The sequence below is a fragment of the Oncorhynchus nerka genome, linkage group LG4, assembly GCF_034236695.1.
Source record: "Oncorhynchus nerka isolate Pitt River linkage group LG4, Oner_Uvic_2.0, whole genome shotgun sequence".
Taxonomy (NCBI): domain Eukaryota; kingdom Metazoa; phylum Chordata; class Actinopteri; order Salmoniformes; family Salmonidae; genus Oncorhynchus; species Oncorhynchus nerka.
The window spans coordinates 24,698,259-24,719,265 of NC_088399.1; the positions used below are offsets into that span (position 1 = coordinate 24,698,259).

General features: G+C 48.5%; 1 protein-coding gene across 3 annotated transcripts in view; it reads right to left on the reverse strand.

Annotated features, from left to right (window-relative positions):
* The window catches only part of LOC115123700 (seizure 6-like protein), a 261,744-nt gene that overhangs the window by 27,267 nt on the left and 213,470 nt on the right, over nucleotides 1-21,007 (reverse strand). For all 3 annotated transcript variants that reach the window (XM_065017381.1, XM_065017380.1, XM_065017382.1), the window contains 2 exons: nucleotides 10,551-10,746; nucleotides 2,766-2,951 (listed from right to left, as the gene is read on the reverse strand). In XM_065017381.1, the coding sequence (XP_064873453.1) occupies nucleotides 2,766-2,951; nucleotides 10,551-10,746 (382 nt within the window). The remainder of the gene's footprint in view (nucleotides 1-2,765; nucleotides 2,952-10,550; nucleotides 10,747-21,007) is intronic.

Sequence of the window (21,007 nt, forward strand, 5' to 3'; positions counted from 1 at the left end):
TTCTGTAGCCTGTCAACTATGTGTCTGTCTATCCCTGTTCTCTCCTCTCTGCACAGACCATACAAACGCTCCACACCGCGTGGCCGCGGCCACCCTAATCTGGTGGTCCCAGATTAGGAGACTTTAACCTCCCCACGTCTACCTTTGACTCATTCCTCTCTGCCTCCTTCTTTCCACTCCTCCCCCCTTTTGACCTCACCCTCTCACCTTCCCCCCCTACTCACAAGGCAGGCAATACGCTCGACCTCATCTTTACTAGATGCTGTTCTTCCACTAACCTCATTGCAACTCCCCTCCAAGTCTCCGACCACTACCTTGTATCCTTTTCCCTCTCGCTCTCATCCAACACTTCCCACACTGCCCCTACTCGGATGGTATCGCGCCGTCCCAACCTTCGCTCTCTCTCCCCGCTACTCTCTCCTCTTCCATCCTATCATCTCTTCCCTCTGCTCAAACCTTCTCCAACCTATCTCCTGATTCTGCCTCCTCAACCCTCCTCTCCTCCCTTTCTGCATCCTTTGATTCTCTATGTCCCCTATCCTCCAGGCCGGCTCGGTCCTCCCCTCCCGCTCCATGGCTCGACGACTCATTGCGAGCTCACAGAACAGGGCTCCGGGCAGCCGAGCGGAAATGGAGAAAACTCGCCTCCCTGCAGACCTGGCATCCTTTCACTCCCTCCTCTCTACATTTTCCTCTTCTGTCTCTGCTGCTAAAGCCACTTTCTACCACTCTAAATTCCAAGCATCTGCCTCTAACCCTAGGAAGCTCTTTGCCACCTTCTCCTCCCTCCTGAATCCTCCCCCCCTCCTCCCTCTCTGCAGATGACTTCGGCAACCATTTTGAAAAGAAGGTCGACGACATCCGATCCTCGTTTGCTAAGTCAAACGACACCGCTGGTTCTGCTCACACTGCCCTACCCTGTGCTCTGACCTCTTTCTCCCCTCTCTCTCCAGATGAAATCTCGCGTCTTGTGATGGCCGGCCGCCCAACAACCTGCCCGCTTGACCCTATCCCATCCTCTCTTCTCCAGACCATTTCCGGAGACCTTCTCCCTTACCTCACCTCGCTCATCAACTCATCCCTGACCGCTGGCTACGTCCCTTCCGTCTTCAAGAGAGCGAGAGTTGCACCCCTTCTGAAGAAACCTACACTCGATCCCTCCGATGTCAACAACTACAGACCAGTATCCCTTCTTTCTTTTCTCTCCAAAACTCTTGAACGTGCCGTCCTTGGCCAGCTCTCCCGCTATCTCTCTCAGAATGACCTTCTTGATCCAAATCAGTCAGGTTTCAAGACTAGTCATTCAACTGAGACTGCTCTTCTCTGTATCACGGAGGCGCTCCGCACTGCTAAAGCTAACTCTCTCTCCTCTGCTCTCATCCTTCTAGACCTATCGGCTGCCTTCGATACTGTGAACCATCAGATCCTCCTCTCCACCCTCTCCGAGTTGGGCATCTCCGGCGCGGCCTACGCTTCGATTGCGTCCTACCTGACAGGTCACTCCTACCAGGTGGCGTGGCGAGAATCTGTCTCCTCACCACGCGCTCTCACCACTGGCGTCCCCCAGGGCTCTGTTCTAGGCCCTCTCCTATTCTCGCTATACACCAAGTCACTTGGCTCTGTCATAACCTCACATGGTCTCTCCTATCATTGCTATGCAGACGACACACAATTAATCTTCTCCTTTCCCCCTTCTGATGACCAGGTGGCGAATCGCATCTCCTCATGTCTGGCAGACATATCAGTGTGGATGACGGATCACCACCTCAAGCTGAACCTCGGCAAGACGAAGCTGCTCTTCCTCCCGGGGAAGGACTGCCCGTTCCATGATCTCGCCATCACGGTTGACAACTCCATTGTGTCCTCCTCCCAGAGCGCTAAGAACCTTGGCGTGATCCTGGACAACACCCTGTCGTTCTCAACTAACATCAAGGCGGTGGCCCGTTCCTGTAGGTTCATGCTCTACAACATCCGCAGAGTACGACCCTGCCTCACACAGGAAGCGGCGCAGGTCCTAATCCAGGCACTTGTCATCTCCCGTCTGGATTACTGCAACTCGCTGTTGGCTGGGCTCCTGCCTGTGCCATTAAACCCCTACAACTCATCCAGAACGCCGCAGCCCGTCTGGTGTTCAACCTTCCCAAGTTCTCTCACGTCACCCCGCTCCTCCGCTCCCTCCACTGGCTTCCAGTTGAAGCTCGCATCCGCTACAAGACCATGGTGCTTGCCTACGGAGCTGTGAGGGGAACGGCACCTCAGTACCTCCAGGCTCTGATCAGGCCCTACACCCAAACAAGGGCACTGCGTTCATCCACCTCTGGCCTGCTCGCCTCCCTACCACTGAGGAAGTACAGTTCCCGCTCAGCCCAGTCAAAACTGTTCGCTGCTCTGGCACCCCAATGGTGGAACAAACTCCCTCACGACGCCAGGACAGCGGAGTCAATCACCACCTTCTGGAGACACCTGAAACCCCACCTCTTTAAGGAATACCTAGGATAGGATAAAGTAATCCTTCTCACCCCCCCCCCTTAGAAGATTTAGATGCACTATTGTAAAGTGGCTGTTCCACTGGATGTCATAAGGTGAACGCACCAATTTGTAAGTCGCTCTGGATAAGAGCGTCTGCTAAATGCCTTAAATTAAATGTAAATGATGTGTCTCCCCAGCTCTGCAGCTGGGCATGTTGTTGCTCCAGGCTGCAGCAAAGCATTGAGATGTGGGTGTGTGTGTTCCTGTGTGTGCGTGTGTCTCCCTCTCCTCCCTACCTCTACAGCTTGGCTCCTTGCTGCTCCAGACAGGCAGAGATGTGTTGAGACAGGTGAGTGCCACTGCCCCCTGCAGGTGGTAGCCCATATGGCAGTGGAAGCGGGCAGTGCCCCCTGGCAGCAGGTCCAGCACGGACACCTCCCCAAAGTGAGGCCTCCTCGGCAGGGCACAGCTCAGACGGAATACTGCCAGGGGGAGAGGGTGAGGGAGAAGGGGATAGTGTGAAAGATAGAAGGTAAAATAAGAGAGAAGAGGAGCGAGAGAGATTTCCATTCTCTATGCGTTTATCTCAAAGCGCTTATCTTATTTTCACCGGAGTCTATTTTATGCTAATCTATTCAATAGTTGGCTTCCTGGTCTATTTTGATCTGAGATGACTACTACTCTCTCCTCTTCTATCCTATTATCTGTCCCTTCTGCTAAATCCTTCTCCCTCCTGTCTCCTGATTCTGCCTCGTCGACCCTACTCTCCTCCCTTACAGCATCCTATGACTCGTATTGTCCTCTTTCCTCCCGGCCGGCTCGGCCCTCCTGTCCTGCTCTGAGCTTACAGCATCCTATGACTCGTATTGTCCTCTTTCCTCCCAGCCGGCTCGGCCCTCCTGTCCTGCTCCATGGCGGAGTGACTCATTGTGAGCTTACAGAACAGGGCTGCGGGCAGCTGAGCGAAAATGGAGGAAAACTAAACTTCAGGAGGACCTATCATCCTTTCACTCCCTCCTCTCTGCCTTCTCTTCCTCTGCATCTGCTACTAAAGCCACTTTCTACCACTCTAAATATCAAGCTTCTGCCTCTAATCATAGGAAACTTTTTTACACCTTCTCCTCCCTCCTTAATCCTCCAACCCTCCCTCTCTGTGGACGACTTTGTCAACTACTTTGAAAAAAAGTTCACGACATCCGCTACTTATTCACTCAGCCTATTGAGTCCACTGGTCTCACTCACAAAGAACTCCCATATGCCTCTTTCTCCCCTCTCTCTCCAGATGAAATCCTGTGACTAGTGAGGTCTGGCCGCTCAACAACCTGCCTGCCCATTTGACCCCATCCCCTCCTCCCTTCTCCAGACCATCGCTGGAGACATTTTCCCATCCCTCATCGACTCCTAACTGACCACTGGCTGCATCACCTCGGACTTCAAAAGGTCCCGAGTCGCTCCCCTCCTCAAGAAACCAACACTCGACTAATCTGAAGTCAAAAACTATATTCTATTATCCCTTCTTTCTTTTCTTTCCAAAACACTTGAGGGTGCTGTCTCTGATCAACTTATATCTCTGATCTCATTATCTCTGTCAGAACCATCTTCTTAACCCTAACCAGTCAGGCTTCATACAGGTCACTCAACCGGGACTGCTTTTCTCTGTCACGGAGGCTCTTCTCACTGCCAAAGCTGACTTCTCTCCTCATCGTCCTGCCTTCGACACCATGAACCATCAGATCTTCCTCTCCAACCTCTCAGGACTGGGCGTCTCAGGCTCTGCCTCCTTTCCAACCTCTCAGGACTGGGCGTCTCAGGCTCTGCCTCCTCTCCAGTCTCGCAGGACTGGGCATCTCAGGCTCTGCCTCCTCTCCAGCCTCTCAGGGCTGGGCGTCTCAGGCTCTGCCTCCCCTCCAACCTCTCAGGGCTGGGCGTCTCAGGCTCTGCCTCTTCTCCAGCCTCTCATGACTGGGCATCTCAGGCTCTGCCTCCTCTCCAGCCTCTCAGGGCTGGGCGTCTCAAGCTCTGCCTCCTTTCCAACCTCTCAGGACTGGGCGTCTCAGGCTCTGCCTCCTTTCCAACCTCTCAGGACTGGGCGTCTCAGGCTCTGCCTCCTCTCCAGCCTCTCAGGACTGGGTGTCTCAGGCTCTGCCTCCTCTCCAGCCTCTCAGGACTGGGCATCTCAGGCTCTGCCTCCTCTCCAGCCTCTCAGGGCTGGGCGTCTCAGGCTCTGCCTCCCCTCCAACCTCTCAGGGCTGGGCGTCTCAGGCTCTGCCTCTTCTCCAGCCTCTCAGGGCTGGGCGTCTCAAGCTCTGCCTCCTTTCCAACCTCTCAGGGCTGGACGTCTCAGGCTCTGCCTCTTCTCCAGCCTCTCAGGACTGGGCGTCTCAGGCTCTGCCTCCTTTCCAACCTCTCAGGGCTGGGCGTCTCAGGCTCTGCCTCCTTTCCAACCTCTCAGGGCTGGGCGTCTCAGGCTCTGCCTCCTTTCCAACCTCTCAGGGCTGGGCGTCTCAGGCTCTGCCTCTTCTCCAGCCTCTCAGGACTGGGCATCTCAGGCTCTGCCTCCTCTCCAGCCTCTCAGGACTGGGCGTCTCAGGCTCTGCCTCCTCTCCAGCCTCTCAGGGCTGGGCGTCTCAGGCTCTGCCTCCTCTTCAGCCTCTCAGGGCTGGGCGTCTGTTACGGATACCAGTATCCTGTGTGTGTATCCTGTGTGTGTGTGTGTGTTTCTTTTCTCTCCTTCTCCCCTCACAGGTGAAAATCATCACTCCCCAATCAGTCACCAATCCAATCATCAATCAGAAGACACATCTCCTCCTGTTTCCTACCCTATCACAGTTCCTTTCCTTTGGTTTAAAAACCCTGTCAGTTGTTTGCTCTAGAGCTCAATCTCTCTGTAAATGCCATGTCTGTAGGTCTCTCTGTTTCACTCTCTCTTTGTGTATTGACCTCTCTTTTGTTTGAGCACCTCCATAGCACTTTGACCTCACCTGTGAGTATTGTTTTTGGTTATGGTGTTTGTGTTTGTTTGCTGGTGGGAAAAGGGGAAACCAAGACAAGTCGCCCATGGGCATACACTACCCGTAGGTAGACTTTGTTAAATACACTAGTTAGAACTGAGCGGACCACCCACTGTATTTTTGGTTAGTTAGCTGTTGTTAAAGTAGGCTAGTCTAGCTTAGGGGTGTTTTTGAATACTTATTGTTTCTTTCCTTGGGTCCAGCTCAGCCCCTTTTCCTGCTTCCCCCCCATTACCGTGTGTTTTCAAATAAACCTTGAGTTTGACAGTAGATTTCAGTTGTCCTGGTTATTTCGTTCACACTTTTACTTTGTCACTATTATAATTTGCCTGAGTTATGTTACGGGTCTCATTACCATCCCCCCCTAGACTGTCGGGCCAAAAGAGATTCGTAACAGCGTCTCAGGCTCTGCCTCCTCTTCAGCCTCTCAGGGCTGGGCGTCTCAGGCTCTGCCTCTTCTCCAGTCTCTCAGGGCTGGGCGTCTCAGGCTCTGCCTCCTTTCCAACCTCTCAGGACTGGGCGTCTCAGGCTCTGCCTCCTTTCCAACCTCTCAGGACTGGGCGTCTCAGGCTCTGCCTCCTTTCCAACCTCTCAGGGCTGGGCGTCTCAGGCTCTGCCTCCTTTCCAACCTCTCAGGGCTGGGCATCTCAGGCTCTGCCTCCTTTCCAACCTCTCAGGGCTGGGTGTCTCAGGCTCTGCCTCCTTTCCAACCTCTCAGGGCTGGGCGTCTCAGGCTCTGCCTCCTTTGCAACCTCTCAGGGCTGGGCGTCTCAGGCTCTGCCTCTTCTCCAGCCTCTCAGGACTGGGCGTCTCAGGCTCTGCCTCCTCTCCAGCCTCTCAGGGCTGGGCATCTCATGCTCTGCCTCCTCTCCAGCCTCTCAGGGCTGGGCGTCTCAGGCTCTGCCTCCTCTCTAGTCTCTCAGGACTGGGCGTCTCAGGCTCTGCCTCCTCTCTAGTCTCTCAGGGCTGGGCGTCTCAGGCTCTGCCTCCTTTCCAACCTCTCAGGGCTGGGCGTCTCAGGCTCTGCCTCTTCTCCAGCCTCTCAGGACTGGGCATCTCAGGCTCTGCCTCCTCTCCAGCCTCTCAGGACTGGGCGTCTCAGGCTCTGCCTCCTCTCCAGCCTCTCAGGGCTGGGCGTCTCAGGCTCTGCCTCCTCTTCAGCCTCTCAGGGCTGGGCGTCTGTTACGGATACCAGTATCCTGTGTGTGTATCCTGTGTGTGTGTGTGTGTTTCTTTTCTCTCCTTCTCCCCTCACAGGTGAAAATCATCACTCCCCAATCAGTCACCAATCCAATCATCAATCAGAAGACACATCTCCTCCTGTTTCCTACCCTATCACAGTTCCTTTCCTTTGGTTTAAAAACCCTGTCAGTTGTTTGCTCTAGAGCTCAATCTCTCTGTAAATGCCATGTCTGTAGGTCTCTCTGTTTCACTCTCTCTTTGTGTATTGACCTCTCTTTTGTTTGAGCACCTCCATAGCACTTTGACCTCACCTGTGAGTATTGTTTTTGGTTATGGTGTTTGTGTTTGTTTGCTGGTGGGAAAAGGGGAAACCAAGACAAGTCGCCCATGGGCATACACTACCCGTAGGTAGACTTTGTTAAATACACTAGTTAGAACTGAGCGGACCACCCACTGTATTTTTGGTTAGTTAGCTGTTGTTAAAGTAGGCTAGTCTAGCTTAGGGGTGTTTTTGAATACTTATTGTTTCTTTCCTTGGGTCCAGCTCAGCCCCTTTTCCTGCTTCCCCCCCATTACCGTGTGTTTTCAAATAAACCTTGAGTTTGACAGTAGATTTCAGTTGTCCTGGTTATTTCGTTCACACTTTTACTTTGTCACTATTATAATTTGCCTGAGTTATGTTACAGGTCTCATTACCATCCCCCCCTAGACTGTCGGGCCAAAAGAGATTCGTAACAGCGTCTCAGGCTCTGCCTCCTCTTCAGCCTCTCAGGGCTGGGCGTCTCAGGCTCTGCCTCTTCTCCAGTCTCTCAGGGCTGGGCGTCTCAGGCTCTGCCTCCTTTCCAACCTCTCAGGACTGGGCGTCTCAGGCTCTGCCTCCTTTCCAACCTCTCAGGACTGGGCGTCTCAGGCTCTGCCTCCTTTCCAACCTCTCAGGGCTGGGCGTCTCAGGCTCTGCCTCCTTTCCAACCTCTCAGGGCTGGGCGTCTCAGGCTCTGCCTCCTTTCCAACCTCTCAGGGCTGGGCGTCTCAGGCTCTGCCTCCTTTCCAACCTCTCAGAGCTGGGCATATCAGGCTCTGACTCCTTTCCAACCTCTCAGGGCTGGGCGTCTCAGGCTCTGCCTCCAACCTTCCAACCTCTCAGGGCTGGGCGTCTCAGGCTCTGCCTCCTTTCCAACCTCTCAGGGCTGGGCTTCTCAGGCTCTGCCTCCTTTCCAACCTCTCAGGGCTGGGCGTCTCAGGCTCTGCCTCCTTTCCAACCTCTCAGGGCTGGGCGTCTCAGGCTCTGCCTCCTTTCCAACCTCTCAGAGCTGGGCATATCAGGCTCTGCCTCCTTTCCAACCTCTCAGGGCTGGGCGTCTCAGGCTCTGCCTCCTTTCCAACCTCTCAGGGCTGGGCGTCTCAGGCTCTGCCTCCTTTCCAACCTCTCAGGGCTGGGCATCTCAGGCTCTGCCTCCTTTCCAACCTCTCAGGGCTGGGCGTCTCAGGCTCTGCCTCCTCTTCAGCCTCTCAGGGCTGGGCGTCTCAGGCTCTGCCTCTTCTCCAGTCTCTCAGGGCTGGGCGTCTCAGGCTCTGCCTCCTCTCCAGCCTCTCAGGGCTGGGAACAATCTTGGACTGCATCCTACCTGGGCAGGCCACTCCTACCAGGTGACGTGGAAAGGATCTGTGTCTGCACCACGTATTCTCACTACTGGTGTCCCCCAGGGCTCGGTTCTAGTCTCTCTAAACACCAAGTTACTAGGCTCTGTCATATCCTCACATGGTCTCTCCTATCATTGCTATGCAGATAATACAGATAACTACTTTCTCCTTCCCCCCCCTTCTGACACCCAGGTGGCGACATGCATCTTCTGCGTGCCTGGCAGATATCTCAACTTGGATGTCAGTCCACCACCTCAAGCTCAACAAGAAGGAGCTACTCTTCCTGCCTGGGAAGGCCTGCCCGCTCAAAGACCTCTCTATCACGGTTGACAACTCTACAGTGTCACCCTCCCAGAGTACAAAGAACCTTGGTGTGACCCTGAACAACACCTGTTGTTCTCTACAAACATCAAAGCAGTGACCCACTGCTGCAGGTTCATGCTCTACAACATCCTTAGCGTACACCCTTACCTCACACAGGAAGCGGCGCAGGTCCTAATCCAGGCTCTTGTCCTCTCCTGTCTAGACTACTGCAACTCGCTATTGGCTGGGTTCCCCTCTTGTGCCATCAAACCCCTGCAACTTATCCAGAACCTTCCCAAGTTCTCTCATGTCACCCCGCTCGCATCCACTACAAGACCATGGTGCTTACCTACGTTACAGCAAGAGGAACTGCCCCTCCCTACCTTCAGGCTATGCTCAAACCTTGCAACCCGAGCACTCCGTTCTGCCATCTCAGGTCTCTTAACCCACCCACCACTACGGGTGGGCAGCTCCCGCTCAGCCTAGAGGCTGTCTTCTCTGACCTGGCATCCCAATGGTGGAATCAGCTTACCCCTGAAGCTAGGATAGTGAGGACCTGCCCATCTTACGAAAACATCTGAAACAGTATCTTAAATAATCATCCCCCTCACCTCAACACATCCCCCCCCCAAATAAAATAAAAACCTGAACCCCCCCCCCCCACCTTCAAGCTCGGACTCTACTGAATGTACTTTCTATACCTGTGATATGTGGTTGTCCTACCTATCTATTTTTGCAATGAATGCACTAACTGTAAATTGCTTTGGATAAGAGTGCCTGCTAAATGACTCAATTTAAATAAAAAAAATGGATAGGCCAGACTAATGGATATATGACTGGACAGGCCAGACTAATGGATATATGACTGGACAGGCCAGACTAATGGATATATGACTGGACAGGCCAGACTAATGGATTTATGACTGGACAGGCCAGACTAATGGATTTATGACTGGACAGGCCAGACTAATGGATATATGACTGGACAGGCCAGACTAATGGATATATGACTGGACAGGCCAGACTAATGGATATATGACTGGACAGGCCAGACTAATGGATATATGACTGGACAGGCCAGACTAATGGATTTATGACTGGACAGGCCAGACTAATGGATATATGACTGGACAGGCCAGACTAATGGATATATGACTGGACAGGCCAGACTAATGGATATATGACTGGATAGGCCAGACTAATGGATATATGACTGGACAGGCCAGACTAATGGATATATGACTGGATAGGCCAGACTAATGGATATATGACTGGACAGGCCAGACTAATGGATATTGGACAGGCCAGACTAACGGATATATGACTGGACAGGCCAGACTAATGGATATATGACTGGATAGGCCAGACTAATGGATATATGACTGGATAGGCCAGACTAATGGATATATGACTGGACAGGCCAGACTAATGGATATATGACTGGACAGGCCAGACTAATGGATATATGACTGGATAGGCCAGACTAATGGATATATGACTGGATAGGCCAGAATAACAGAGAGAGGAGAGGACAGGCCAGGTGAAAGGCAAGTAGTATCCATTCCTGTCCTATCTGAACTGACACAGACAGTACACCAGTGTGAGATGACAGAGGAAGACATTACAGGTGACACACACACACACACACACACACACACACACACACACACTCACAGCTGCTTAATGAGATGAAAACCAATTAATCACAGCTAATCAGTTAATTGATACTACATCCAATCACAGTGCTAATTGATTACAAAACAAGATTAAGTGGTTAGGCCATTAATAGATCAGGTAGACAGAGAATCAACAACCCCTTAGTAGTTAGGACCTAATGAAGGCTTTAAATTAAAAACAGGAACAATTTTGTGTGTGACTGTGTGTGTGTGTGTGTGTGTGCGTGATATTGTGCGACTGTGTGTGTGATTGTGTGTGTGTGCTCACTTTGGTAGTGTAGCTGGAACATGCCTATGCTCCCCTCAGGCGAGGAGCGGTAGTATACTGAGATGGTATTGGTCGGACTTCGGATCACCTGACCCTCCACTAGCAGTGTGTGATTGGCCAGAACCAGCAAGGCCCCGCCCTCATCCACCCCTCTGATTGACAGCTGCTCTCCCTCTGACAGATTCACACTCTTCACCTAAGAGAGAGAGAGAGAGAGAAGAGAGATATTGAGAGAAGAGCGAAGTTGAGAGGAAGGAGAGAGAGGCAGACAGTGAGAGATAAAAGGGAGAGGCAGACAGTGAGAGATAAAGGGGAAAGGAAGACAGTGAGAGATAAAGGGGAGAGGCAGACAGTGAGAGAGAAAGCGGAGAGGCAGACAGTGAGAGAGAAAGCGGAGAGGCAGACAGTGAGAGATAAAGCGGAGAGGCAGACAGTGAGTGAGAATTCTCAGAAACCATGTTATAGATACTGTTAATGACACTGCACATCTCTTCTGAGATCTCTTCTTAGAGTTTGACTGCAATAAAGAGGACCTGGAACAGCACCAGTGTTGTGTGGAGGAAGGCCCGAGAAATTGCCAAAGACTCCAGCCACCCAAGCCATAGACTGTTCACTCTGCTGCCGTCCGGCAAATGGTACCGAAGCATACGGTCCCGGACCAACAGACACCAAGACAGCTTCTACACCCAAGCCATAGGATTGTTGAATAGCCAGACTGCTAAATGTCAATTAATGGTACCCAAACTATCTGCACTGACTCTATCTTGCACTGACCCTATGCACACTCACTAGACTTAATATACACACCATATACACACTCACTAGACTTAATATACACACCATATACACACTCACTAGACTTAATATACACACCATATACACACACTCACTAGACTTAATATACACACCATATACACACTCACTAGACTTAATATACACACCATATACACACACTCACTAGACTTAATATACACACCATATACACACTCACTAGACTTAATATACACACCATATACACACACTCACTAGACTTAATATACACACCATATACACACACTCACTAGACTTAATATACACACTCACTCACACATACTACACTGTCACTCCCACACAAATCTCTCACACATTCAAACGCTACATACGAACACACCACACACATACCGACACAACACAAACAAACAAACATACATACATATATAGCTCCACATTGATCTGGTACTCCCTGTATATAGCTCCACATTGATCCGGTACTGGTAATCCCTGTATATAGCTCCACATTGATCTGGTACTGGTACTCCCTGTATATAGCTCCACATTGATCTGATACTGGTACTCCATGTATATAGCTCCACATTGATCTGGTACTGGTACTCCCTGTATATAGCTCCACATTGATCTGGTACTGGTACTCCCTGTATATAGCTCCACATTGATCTGGTACTGGTGCTCCCTGTATATAGCTCCACATTGATCTGGTACTGGTACTCCCTGTATATAGCTCCACATTGATCTGGTACTGGTACTCCCTGTATATAGCTCCACATTGATCTGGTACGGGTACTCTCTGTATATAGCTCCACATTGATCTGGTACTGGTACTCCCTGTATATAGCTCCACATTGATCTGGTACTGGTACTCCCTGTATATTGCTCCACATTGATCTGGTACGGGTACTCCCTGTATATAGCTCCACATTGATCTGGTACTGGTACTCCCTGTATATAGCTCCACGTTGATCTGGTACTCCCTGTATATAGCTCCACATTGATCTGGTACAGGTACACCCTGTAAATAGCTCCACATTGATCTGGTGCTGGTAATCCCTGTATATAGCTCCACATTGACCTGGTACTAGTACTCCCTGTATATAGCTCCACATTGATCTGGTACTGGTACTCCCTGTATATAGCTCCACATTGATCTGGTACGGGTACTCCCTGTATATAACTCCACATTGATCTGGTACTGGTACTCCCTGTATATAGCTCCATATTGATCTGGTACTCCCTGTATATAGCTCCATATTGATCTGGTACTCCCTGTATATAGCTCCACATTGATCTGGTACGGGTACACCCTGTAAATAGCTCCACATTGATCTGGTGCTGGTACTCCCTGTATATAGCTCCACATTGACCTGGTACTAGTACTCCCTGTATATAGCTCCACATTGATCTGGTACTGGTAATCCCTGTATATAGCTCCATATTGATCTGGCACGGGTACTCCCTGTATATAGCTCCACATTGATCTGGTACCGGTACTCCCTCTATATATTTACACATTGATCTGGTACTGGTACTCCCTGTATATAGCTCCACATTGATCTGGTACTTGTACTCCCTGTATATAGCTCCGCATTGATCTGGTACGGGTACTCTCTGTATATAGCTCCTCATTGATCTGGTACTGGTACTCCCTCTATATAGCTCCACATTGATCTGGTACTGGTAATCCCTGTATATAGCTCCACATTGTTCTGGTACGGGTACTCCCTGTATATAGCTCCACATTGATCTGGTACTGGTACTCCCTGTATATAGCTCCACATTGATCTGGTACTCCCTGTATATAGATCCACATTGATCTGGTACAGGTACACCCTGTAAATAGCTCCACATTGATCTGGAACTGGTACTCCCTGTATATAGCTCCACGTTGATCTGGTACTCCCTGTATATAGCTCCACATTGTTCTGGTACGGGTACTCCCTGTATATAGTTCCACATTGATCTGTTACTCCCTGTATATAGCTCCACATTGATCTGTTATTCCCTGTATATAGCTCCACATTGATCTAGTACTGGTACGCCCTGTATATAGCTCCACATTGATCTGGTACTGGTACGCCCTGTATATAGCTCCACATTGATCTGGTACTGGTACGCCCTGTATATAGCTTCACATTGATCTGGTACTGGTACTCCCTGTATATAGCTCCACATTGATCTGGTACGGGTACTCCCTGTATATAGCTCCACATTGATCTGGTACTGGTACTCCCTGTATATAGCTCCACATTGATCTGGTACTCCCTGTATATAGCTCCACATTGATCTGGTACGGGTACACCCTGTAAATAGCTCCACATTGATCTGGTGCTGGTAATCCCTGTATATAGCTCCACATTGACCTGGTACTAGTACTCGCTGTATATAGCTCCACATTGATCTGGTACTGGTACTCCCTGTATATAGCTCCACATTGACCTGGTACTAGTACTCCCTGTATATAGCTCCACATTGATCTGGTACTGGTAATCCCTGTATATAGCTCCATATTGATCTGGCACGGGTACTCCCTGTATATAGCTCCACATTGATCTGGTACCGGTACTCCCTCTATATATTTACACATTGATCTGGTACTGGTACTCCCTGTATATAGCTCCACATTGATCTGGTACTGGTACTCCCTAAATATATCTCCACATTGATCTGGTACTGGTACTCCCTGTATATAGCTCCACATTGATCTGGTACTGGTACTCCCTGTATATAGCTCCGCATTGATCTGGTACGGGTACTCTCTGTATATAGCTCCACATTGATCTGGTACTGGTACTCCCTGTATATAGCTCCACATTGATCTGGTACTGGTAATCCCTGTATATAGCTCCACATTGTTCTGGTACGGGTACTCCCTGTATATAGCTCCATATTGATCTGGTACTGGTACTCCCTGTATATAGCTCCACGTTGATCTGGTACTCCCTGTATATAGCTCCACATTGATCTGGTACAGGTACACCCTGTAAATAGATCCACATTGATCTGGTGCTGGTAATCCCTGTATATAGCTCCACATTGACCTGGTACTAGTACTCCCTGTATATAGCTCCACATTGATCTAGTACTGGTACTCCCTGTATATAGTTCCACATTGATCTGGTACACCCTGTATATAGATCCACATTGATCTGGTACTGGTACTCCCTGTATATAGCTCCACATTGATCTGGTACTGGTACTCCCTGTATATAGCTCCACATTGATCTAGTACTGGTACTCCCTGTATATAGTTCCACATTGATCTGGTACACCCTGTATATAGCTCCACATTGATCTGTTACTCCCTGTATATAGCTCCACATTGATCTGGTACTGGTACGCCCTGTATATAGCTCCACATTGAACTGGTACTGGTACGCCCTGTATATAGGTCCAAATTGATCTGGTACTGGTACTCCCTGTATATAGCTCCACATTGATCTGGTACTGGTACTCCCTGTATATAGCTCCACATTGATCTGGTACTGGTACTCCCTGTATATAGCTCCACATTGATCTGGTACTGGTACTCCCTGTATATAGCTCCACGTTGATCTGGTACTCCCTGTATATAGCTCCACATTGATCTGGTACAGGTACACCCTGTAAATAGCTCCACATTGATCTGGTGCTGGTAATCCCTGTATATAGCTCCACATTGACCTGGTACTAGTACTCCCTGTATATAGCTCCACATTGATCTGGTACTGGTACTCCCTGTATATAGCTCCACATTGATCTGGTACTGGTACTCCCTGTATATAACTCCACATTGATCTGGTACTGGTACTCCCTGTATATAGCTCCATATTGATCTGGTACTCCCTGTATATAGCTCCATATTGATCTGGTACTCCCTGTATATAGCTCCACATTGATCTGGTACGGGTACACCCTGTAAATAGCTCCACATTGATCTGGTGCTGGTACTCCCTGTATATAGCTCCACATTGACCTGGTACTAGTACTCCTGTATATAGCTCCACATTGATCTGGTACTGGTAATCCCTGTATATAGCTCCATATTGATCTGGTACTCCTGTATATAGCTCCACATTGATCTGGTATAGCTCCTCTATATATTTACACATTGATCTGGTACTGGTACTCCCTGTATATAGCTCCACATTGATACTGTACTCCTGTATATAGCTGCATTGATCTGGTACGGGTACTCTCTGTATATAGCTCCTCATTGATCTGGTACTGGTACTCCTCTATATAGCTCCACATTGATCTGGTACTGGTAATCCCTGTATATAGCTCCACATTGTTCTGGTACGGGTACTCCCTGTATATAGCTCCACATTGATCTGGTACTGGTACTCCCTGTATATAGCTCCACATTGATCTGGTACTCCCTGTATATAGATCCACATTGATCTGGTACAGGTACACCCTGTAAATAGCTCCACATTGATCTGGAACTGGTACTCCCTGATAGCTGTTGATCTGGTACTCCCTGTATATAGCTCCACATTGTTCTGGTACGGGTACTCCCTGTATATAGCTCCACATTGATCTGTTACTCCTGTATATAGCTCCACATTGATCTGTTATTCCCTGTATATAGCTCCACATTGATCTAGTACTGGTACCCTGTATATAGCTCCACATTGATCTGGTACTGGTACGCCCTGTATATAGCTCCACATTGATCTGGTACTGGTACGCCCTGTATATAGCTCCACATTGATCTGGTACGGGTACTCCCTGTATATAGCTCCACATTGATCTGGTACGGGTACTAACCTGTATATAGCTCCACATTGATCTGGTACTGGTACTCCCTGTATATAGCTCCACATTGATCTGGTACTCCCTGTATATAGCTCCACATTGATCTGGTACGGGTACACCCTGTAAATAGCTCCACATTGATCTGGTGCTTGTAATCCCTGTATATAGCTCCACATTGACCTGGTACTAGTACTCCCTGTATATAGCTCCACATTGATCTGGTACTGGTACTCCCTGTATATAGCTCCACATTGACCTGGTACTAGTACTCCTGTATATAGCTCCACATTGATCTGGTACTGGTAATCCCTGTATATAGCTCCACATTGATCTGGTTTTGGTACTCCCTGTATATAGCTCCACATTGATCTGGTACCGGTACTCCCTCTATATATTTACACATTGATCTGGTACTGGTACTCCCTGTATATAGCTCCACATTGATCTGGTACTGGTACTCCCTAAATATATCTCCACATTGATCTGGTACTGGTACTCCCTGTATATAGCTCCACATTGATCTGGTACTGGTACTCCCTGTATATAGCTCCGCATTGATCTGGTACGGGTACTCTCTGTATATAGCTCCACATTGATCTGGTACTGGTACTCCCTGTATATAGCTCCACATTGATCTGGTACTGGTAATCCCTGTATATAGCTCCACATTGTTCTGGTACGGGTACTCCCTGTATATAGCTCCACATTGATCTGGTACTGGTACTCCCTGTATATAGCTCCACGTTGATCTGGTACTCCCTGTATATAGCTCCACATTGATCTGGTACAGGTACACCCTGTAAATAGCTCCACATTGATCTGGTGCTGGTAATCCCTGTATATAGCTCCACATTGACCTGGTACTAGTACTCCCTGTATATAGCTCCACATTGATCTGGTACTGGTACTCCCTGTATATAGTTCCACATTGATCTGGTACGCCCTGTATATAGATCCACATTGATCTGGTACTGGTACTCCTGTATATAGCTCCACATTGATCTGGTACTGGTACTCCCTGTATATAGCTCCACATTGATCTAGTACTGGTACTCCCTGTATATAGTTCCACATTGATCTGGTACACCCTGTATATAGCTCCACATTGATCTGTTACTCCCTGTATATAGCTCCACATTGATCTGGTACTGGTACGCCCTGTATATAGCTCCACATTGAACTGGTACTGGTACGCCCTGTATATAGGTCCAAATTGATCTGGTACTGGTACTCCCTGTATATAGCTCCACATTGATCTGGTACTGGTACTCCCTGTATATAGCTCCACATTGATCTGGTACTGGTACTCCCTGTATATAGTTCCACATTGATCTGGTACGCCCTGTATATAGTTCCACATTGATCTGGTACTGGTACTCCCTGTATATAGCTCCACATTGATCTGGTACTGGTACTCCCTGTATATAGCTCCACATTGATCTGGTACTGGTACTCCCTGTATATAGCTCCACGTTGATCTGGTACTCCCTGTATATAGCTCCACATTGATCTGGTACAGGTACACCCTGTAAATAGATCCACATTGATCTGGTGCTGGTAATCCCTGTATATAGCTCCACATTGACCTGGTACTAGTACTCCCTGTATATAGCTTCACATTGATCTGGTACTGGTACTCCCTGTATATAGTTCCACATTGATCTGGTACTGGTACTCCCTGTATATAGCTCCACATTGATCTGGTACTGGTACTCCCTGTATATAGCTCCACATTGATCTGGTACTGGTACTCCCTGTATATAGCTCCACATTGATCTAGTACTGGTACTCCCTGTATATAGTTCCACATTGATCTGGTACACCCTGTATATAGCTCCACATTGATCTGTTACTCCCTGTATATAGCTCCACATTGATCTGGTACTGGTACGCCCTGTATATAGCTCCACATTGAACTGGTACTGGTACGCCCTGTATATAGGTCCAAATTGATCTGGTACTGGTACTCCCTGTATATAGCTCCACATTGATCTGGTACTGGTACTCCCTGTATATAGCTCCACATTGATCTGGTACTGGGTATATAGTTCCACATTGATCTGGTACGCCCTGTATATAGTTCCACATTGATCTGGTACTGGTACTCCCTGTATATAGCTCCACATTGATCTGGTACTGGTACTCCCTGTATATAGCTCCACATTGACCTGGTACTAGTACTCCCTGTATATAGCTCCACATTGATCTGGTACTGGTACTCCCTGTATATAGCTCCATATTGATCTGGCACGGGTACTCCCTGTATATAGCTCCACATTGATCTGGTACTGGTACTCCCTCTATATATGTACACATTGATCTGGTACTGGTACTCCCTGTATATAGCTCCACATTGACCTGGTACGGGTATGCCCTGTATATAGCTCCACATTGATCTGGTACTCCCTGTATATAGCTCCACATTGATCTGGTACTGGAACTCCCTGTATATAACTCCGCATTGATCTGGTACGGGTACTCTCTGTATATAGCTCCACATTGATCTGGTACTGGTACTCCCTGTATATAGCTCCACATTGATCTGGTACGGGTACTCACTGTATATAGCTCCACATTGATCTGGTACAGGTACTAACTTGTATATAGCTCCACATTGATCTGGTACTGGTACTCCCTGTATATAGCTCCACATTGATCTGTTACTCCCTGTATATAGCTCCACATTGATCTGGTACTGGTACGCCCTGTATATAGCTCCACATTGATCTGGTGCTGGTACGCCCTGTATATAGGTCCACATTGATCTGGTACTGGTACTCCCTGTATATAGCTCCACATTGATCTGTTACTCCCTGTATATAGCTCCACATTGATCTGGTACTGGTACGCCCTGTATATAGGTCCACATTGATCTGGTAGTGGTACTCCCTGTATATAGCTCCACATTGATCTGGTACTGGTACTCCCTGTATATAGCTCCACATTGATCTGGTACTGGTACTCCTGTAAATAGCTCCACATTGATCTGGTACTGGTACTCCCTGTATATAGCTCCACATTGTTCTGGTACGGGTACTCCTGTATATAGCTCCACATTGATCTGGTACTGGTACTCCCTGTATATAGCTCCACATTTATCTGGTACTGGTACTCCCTGTATATAGTTCCACATTGATCTGGTACGCCCTGTATATAGTTCCACATTGATCTGTTACTCCCTGTATATAGCTCCACATTGATCTGTTACTCCCTGTATATAGCTCCACATTGATCTAGTACTGGTACGCCCTGTATATAGCTCCACATTGATCTGGTACTGGTACGCCCTGTATATAGCTCCACATTGATCTGGTACTGGTACGCCCTGTATATAGCTTCACATTGATCTGGTACTGGTAGTCCCTGTATATAGCTCCACATTGATCTGGTACGGGTACTCCCTGTATATAGCTCCACATTGATCTGGTACTGGTACTCCCTGTATATAGCTCCACATTGATCTGGTACTCCCTGTATATAGCTCCACATTGATCTGGTACTGGTACTCCCTGTATATAGCTCCACATTGACCTGGTACTAGTACTCCCTGTATATAGCTCCACATTGATCTGGTACTGGTACTCCCTGTATATAGCTCCATATTGATCTGGCACGGGTACTCCCTGTATATAGCTCCACATTGATCTGGTACTGGTACTCCCTCTATATATGTACACATTGATCTGGTACTGGTACTCCCTGTATATAGCTCCACATTTACCTGGTACGGGTATGCCCTGTATATAGCTCCACATTGATCTGGTACTCCCTGTATATAGCTCCACATTGATCTGGTACTGGAACTCCCTGTATATAACTCCGCATTGATCTGGTACGGGTACTCTCTGTATATAGCTCCACATTGATCTGGTACTGGTACTCCCTGTATATAGCTCCACATTGATCTGGTACGGGTACTCCCTGTATATAGCTCCACATTGATCTGGTACAGGTACTAACTTGTATATAGCTCCACATTGATCTGGTACTGGTACTCCCTGTATATAGCTCCACATTGATCTGGTACTGGTACTCCCTGTATATAGCTCCACATTGATCTGGTACTGGTACGCCCTGTATATAGCTCCACATTGATCTGGTGCTGGTACGCCCTGTATATAGGTCCACATTGATCTGGTACTGGTACTCCCTGTATATAGCTCCACATTGATCTGTTACTCCCTGTATATAGCTCCACATTGATCTGGTACTGGTACGCCCTGTATATAGGTCCACATTGATCTGGTACTGGTACTCCCTGTATATAGCTCCACATTGATCTGGTACTGGTACTCCCTGTATATAGCTCCACATTGATCTGGTACTCCCTGTAAATAGCTCCACATTGATCTGGTACTGGTACTCCCTGTATATAGCTCCACATTGTTCTGGTACGGGTACTCCCTGTATATAGCTCCACATTGATCTGGTACTGGTACTCCCTGTATATAGCTCCACATTTATCTGGTACTGGTACTCCCTGTATATAGTTCCACATTGATCTGGTACGCCCTGTATATAGTTCCACATTGATCTGTTACTCCCTGTATATAGCTCCACATTGATCTGTTACTCCCTGTATATAGCTCCACATTGATCTAGTACTGGTACGCCCTGTATATAGCTCCACATTGATCTGGTACTGGTACGCCCTGTATATAGCTCCACATTGATCTGGTACTGGTACGCCCTGTATATAGCTTCACATTGATCTGGTACTGGTAGTCCCTGTATATAGCTCCACATTGATCTGGTACGGGTACTCCCTGTATATAGCTCCACATTGATCTGGTACTGGTACTCCCTGTATATAGCTCCACATTGATCTGGTACTCCCTGTATATAGCTCCACATTGATCTGGTGCTGGTAATCCCTGTATATAGCTCCACATTGACCTGGTACTAGTACTCCCTGTATATAGCTCCACATTGATCTGGTACTGGTA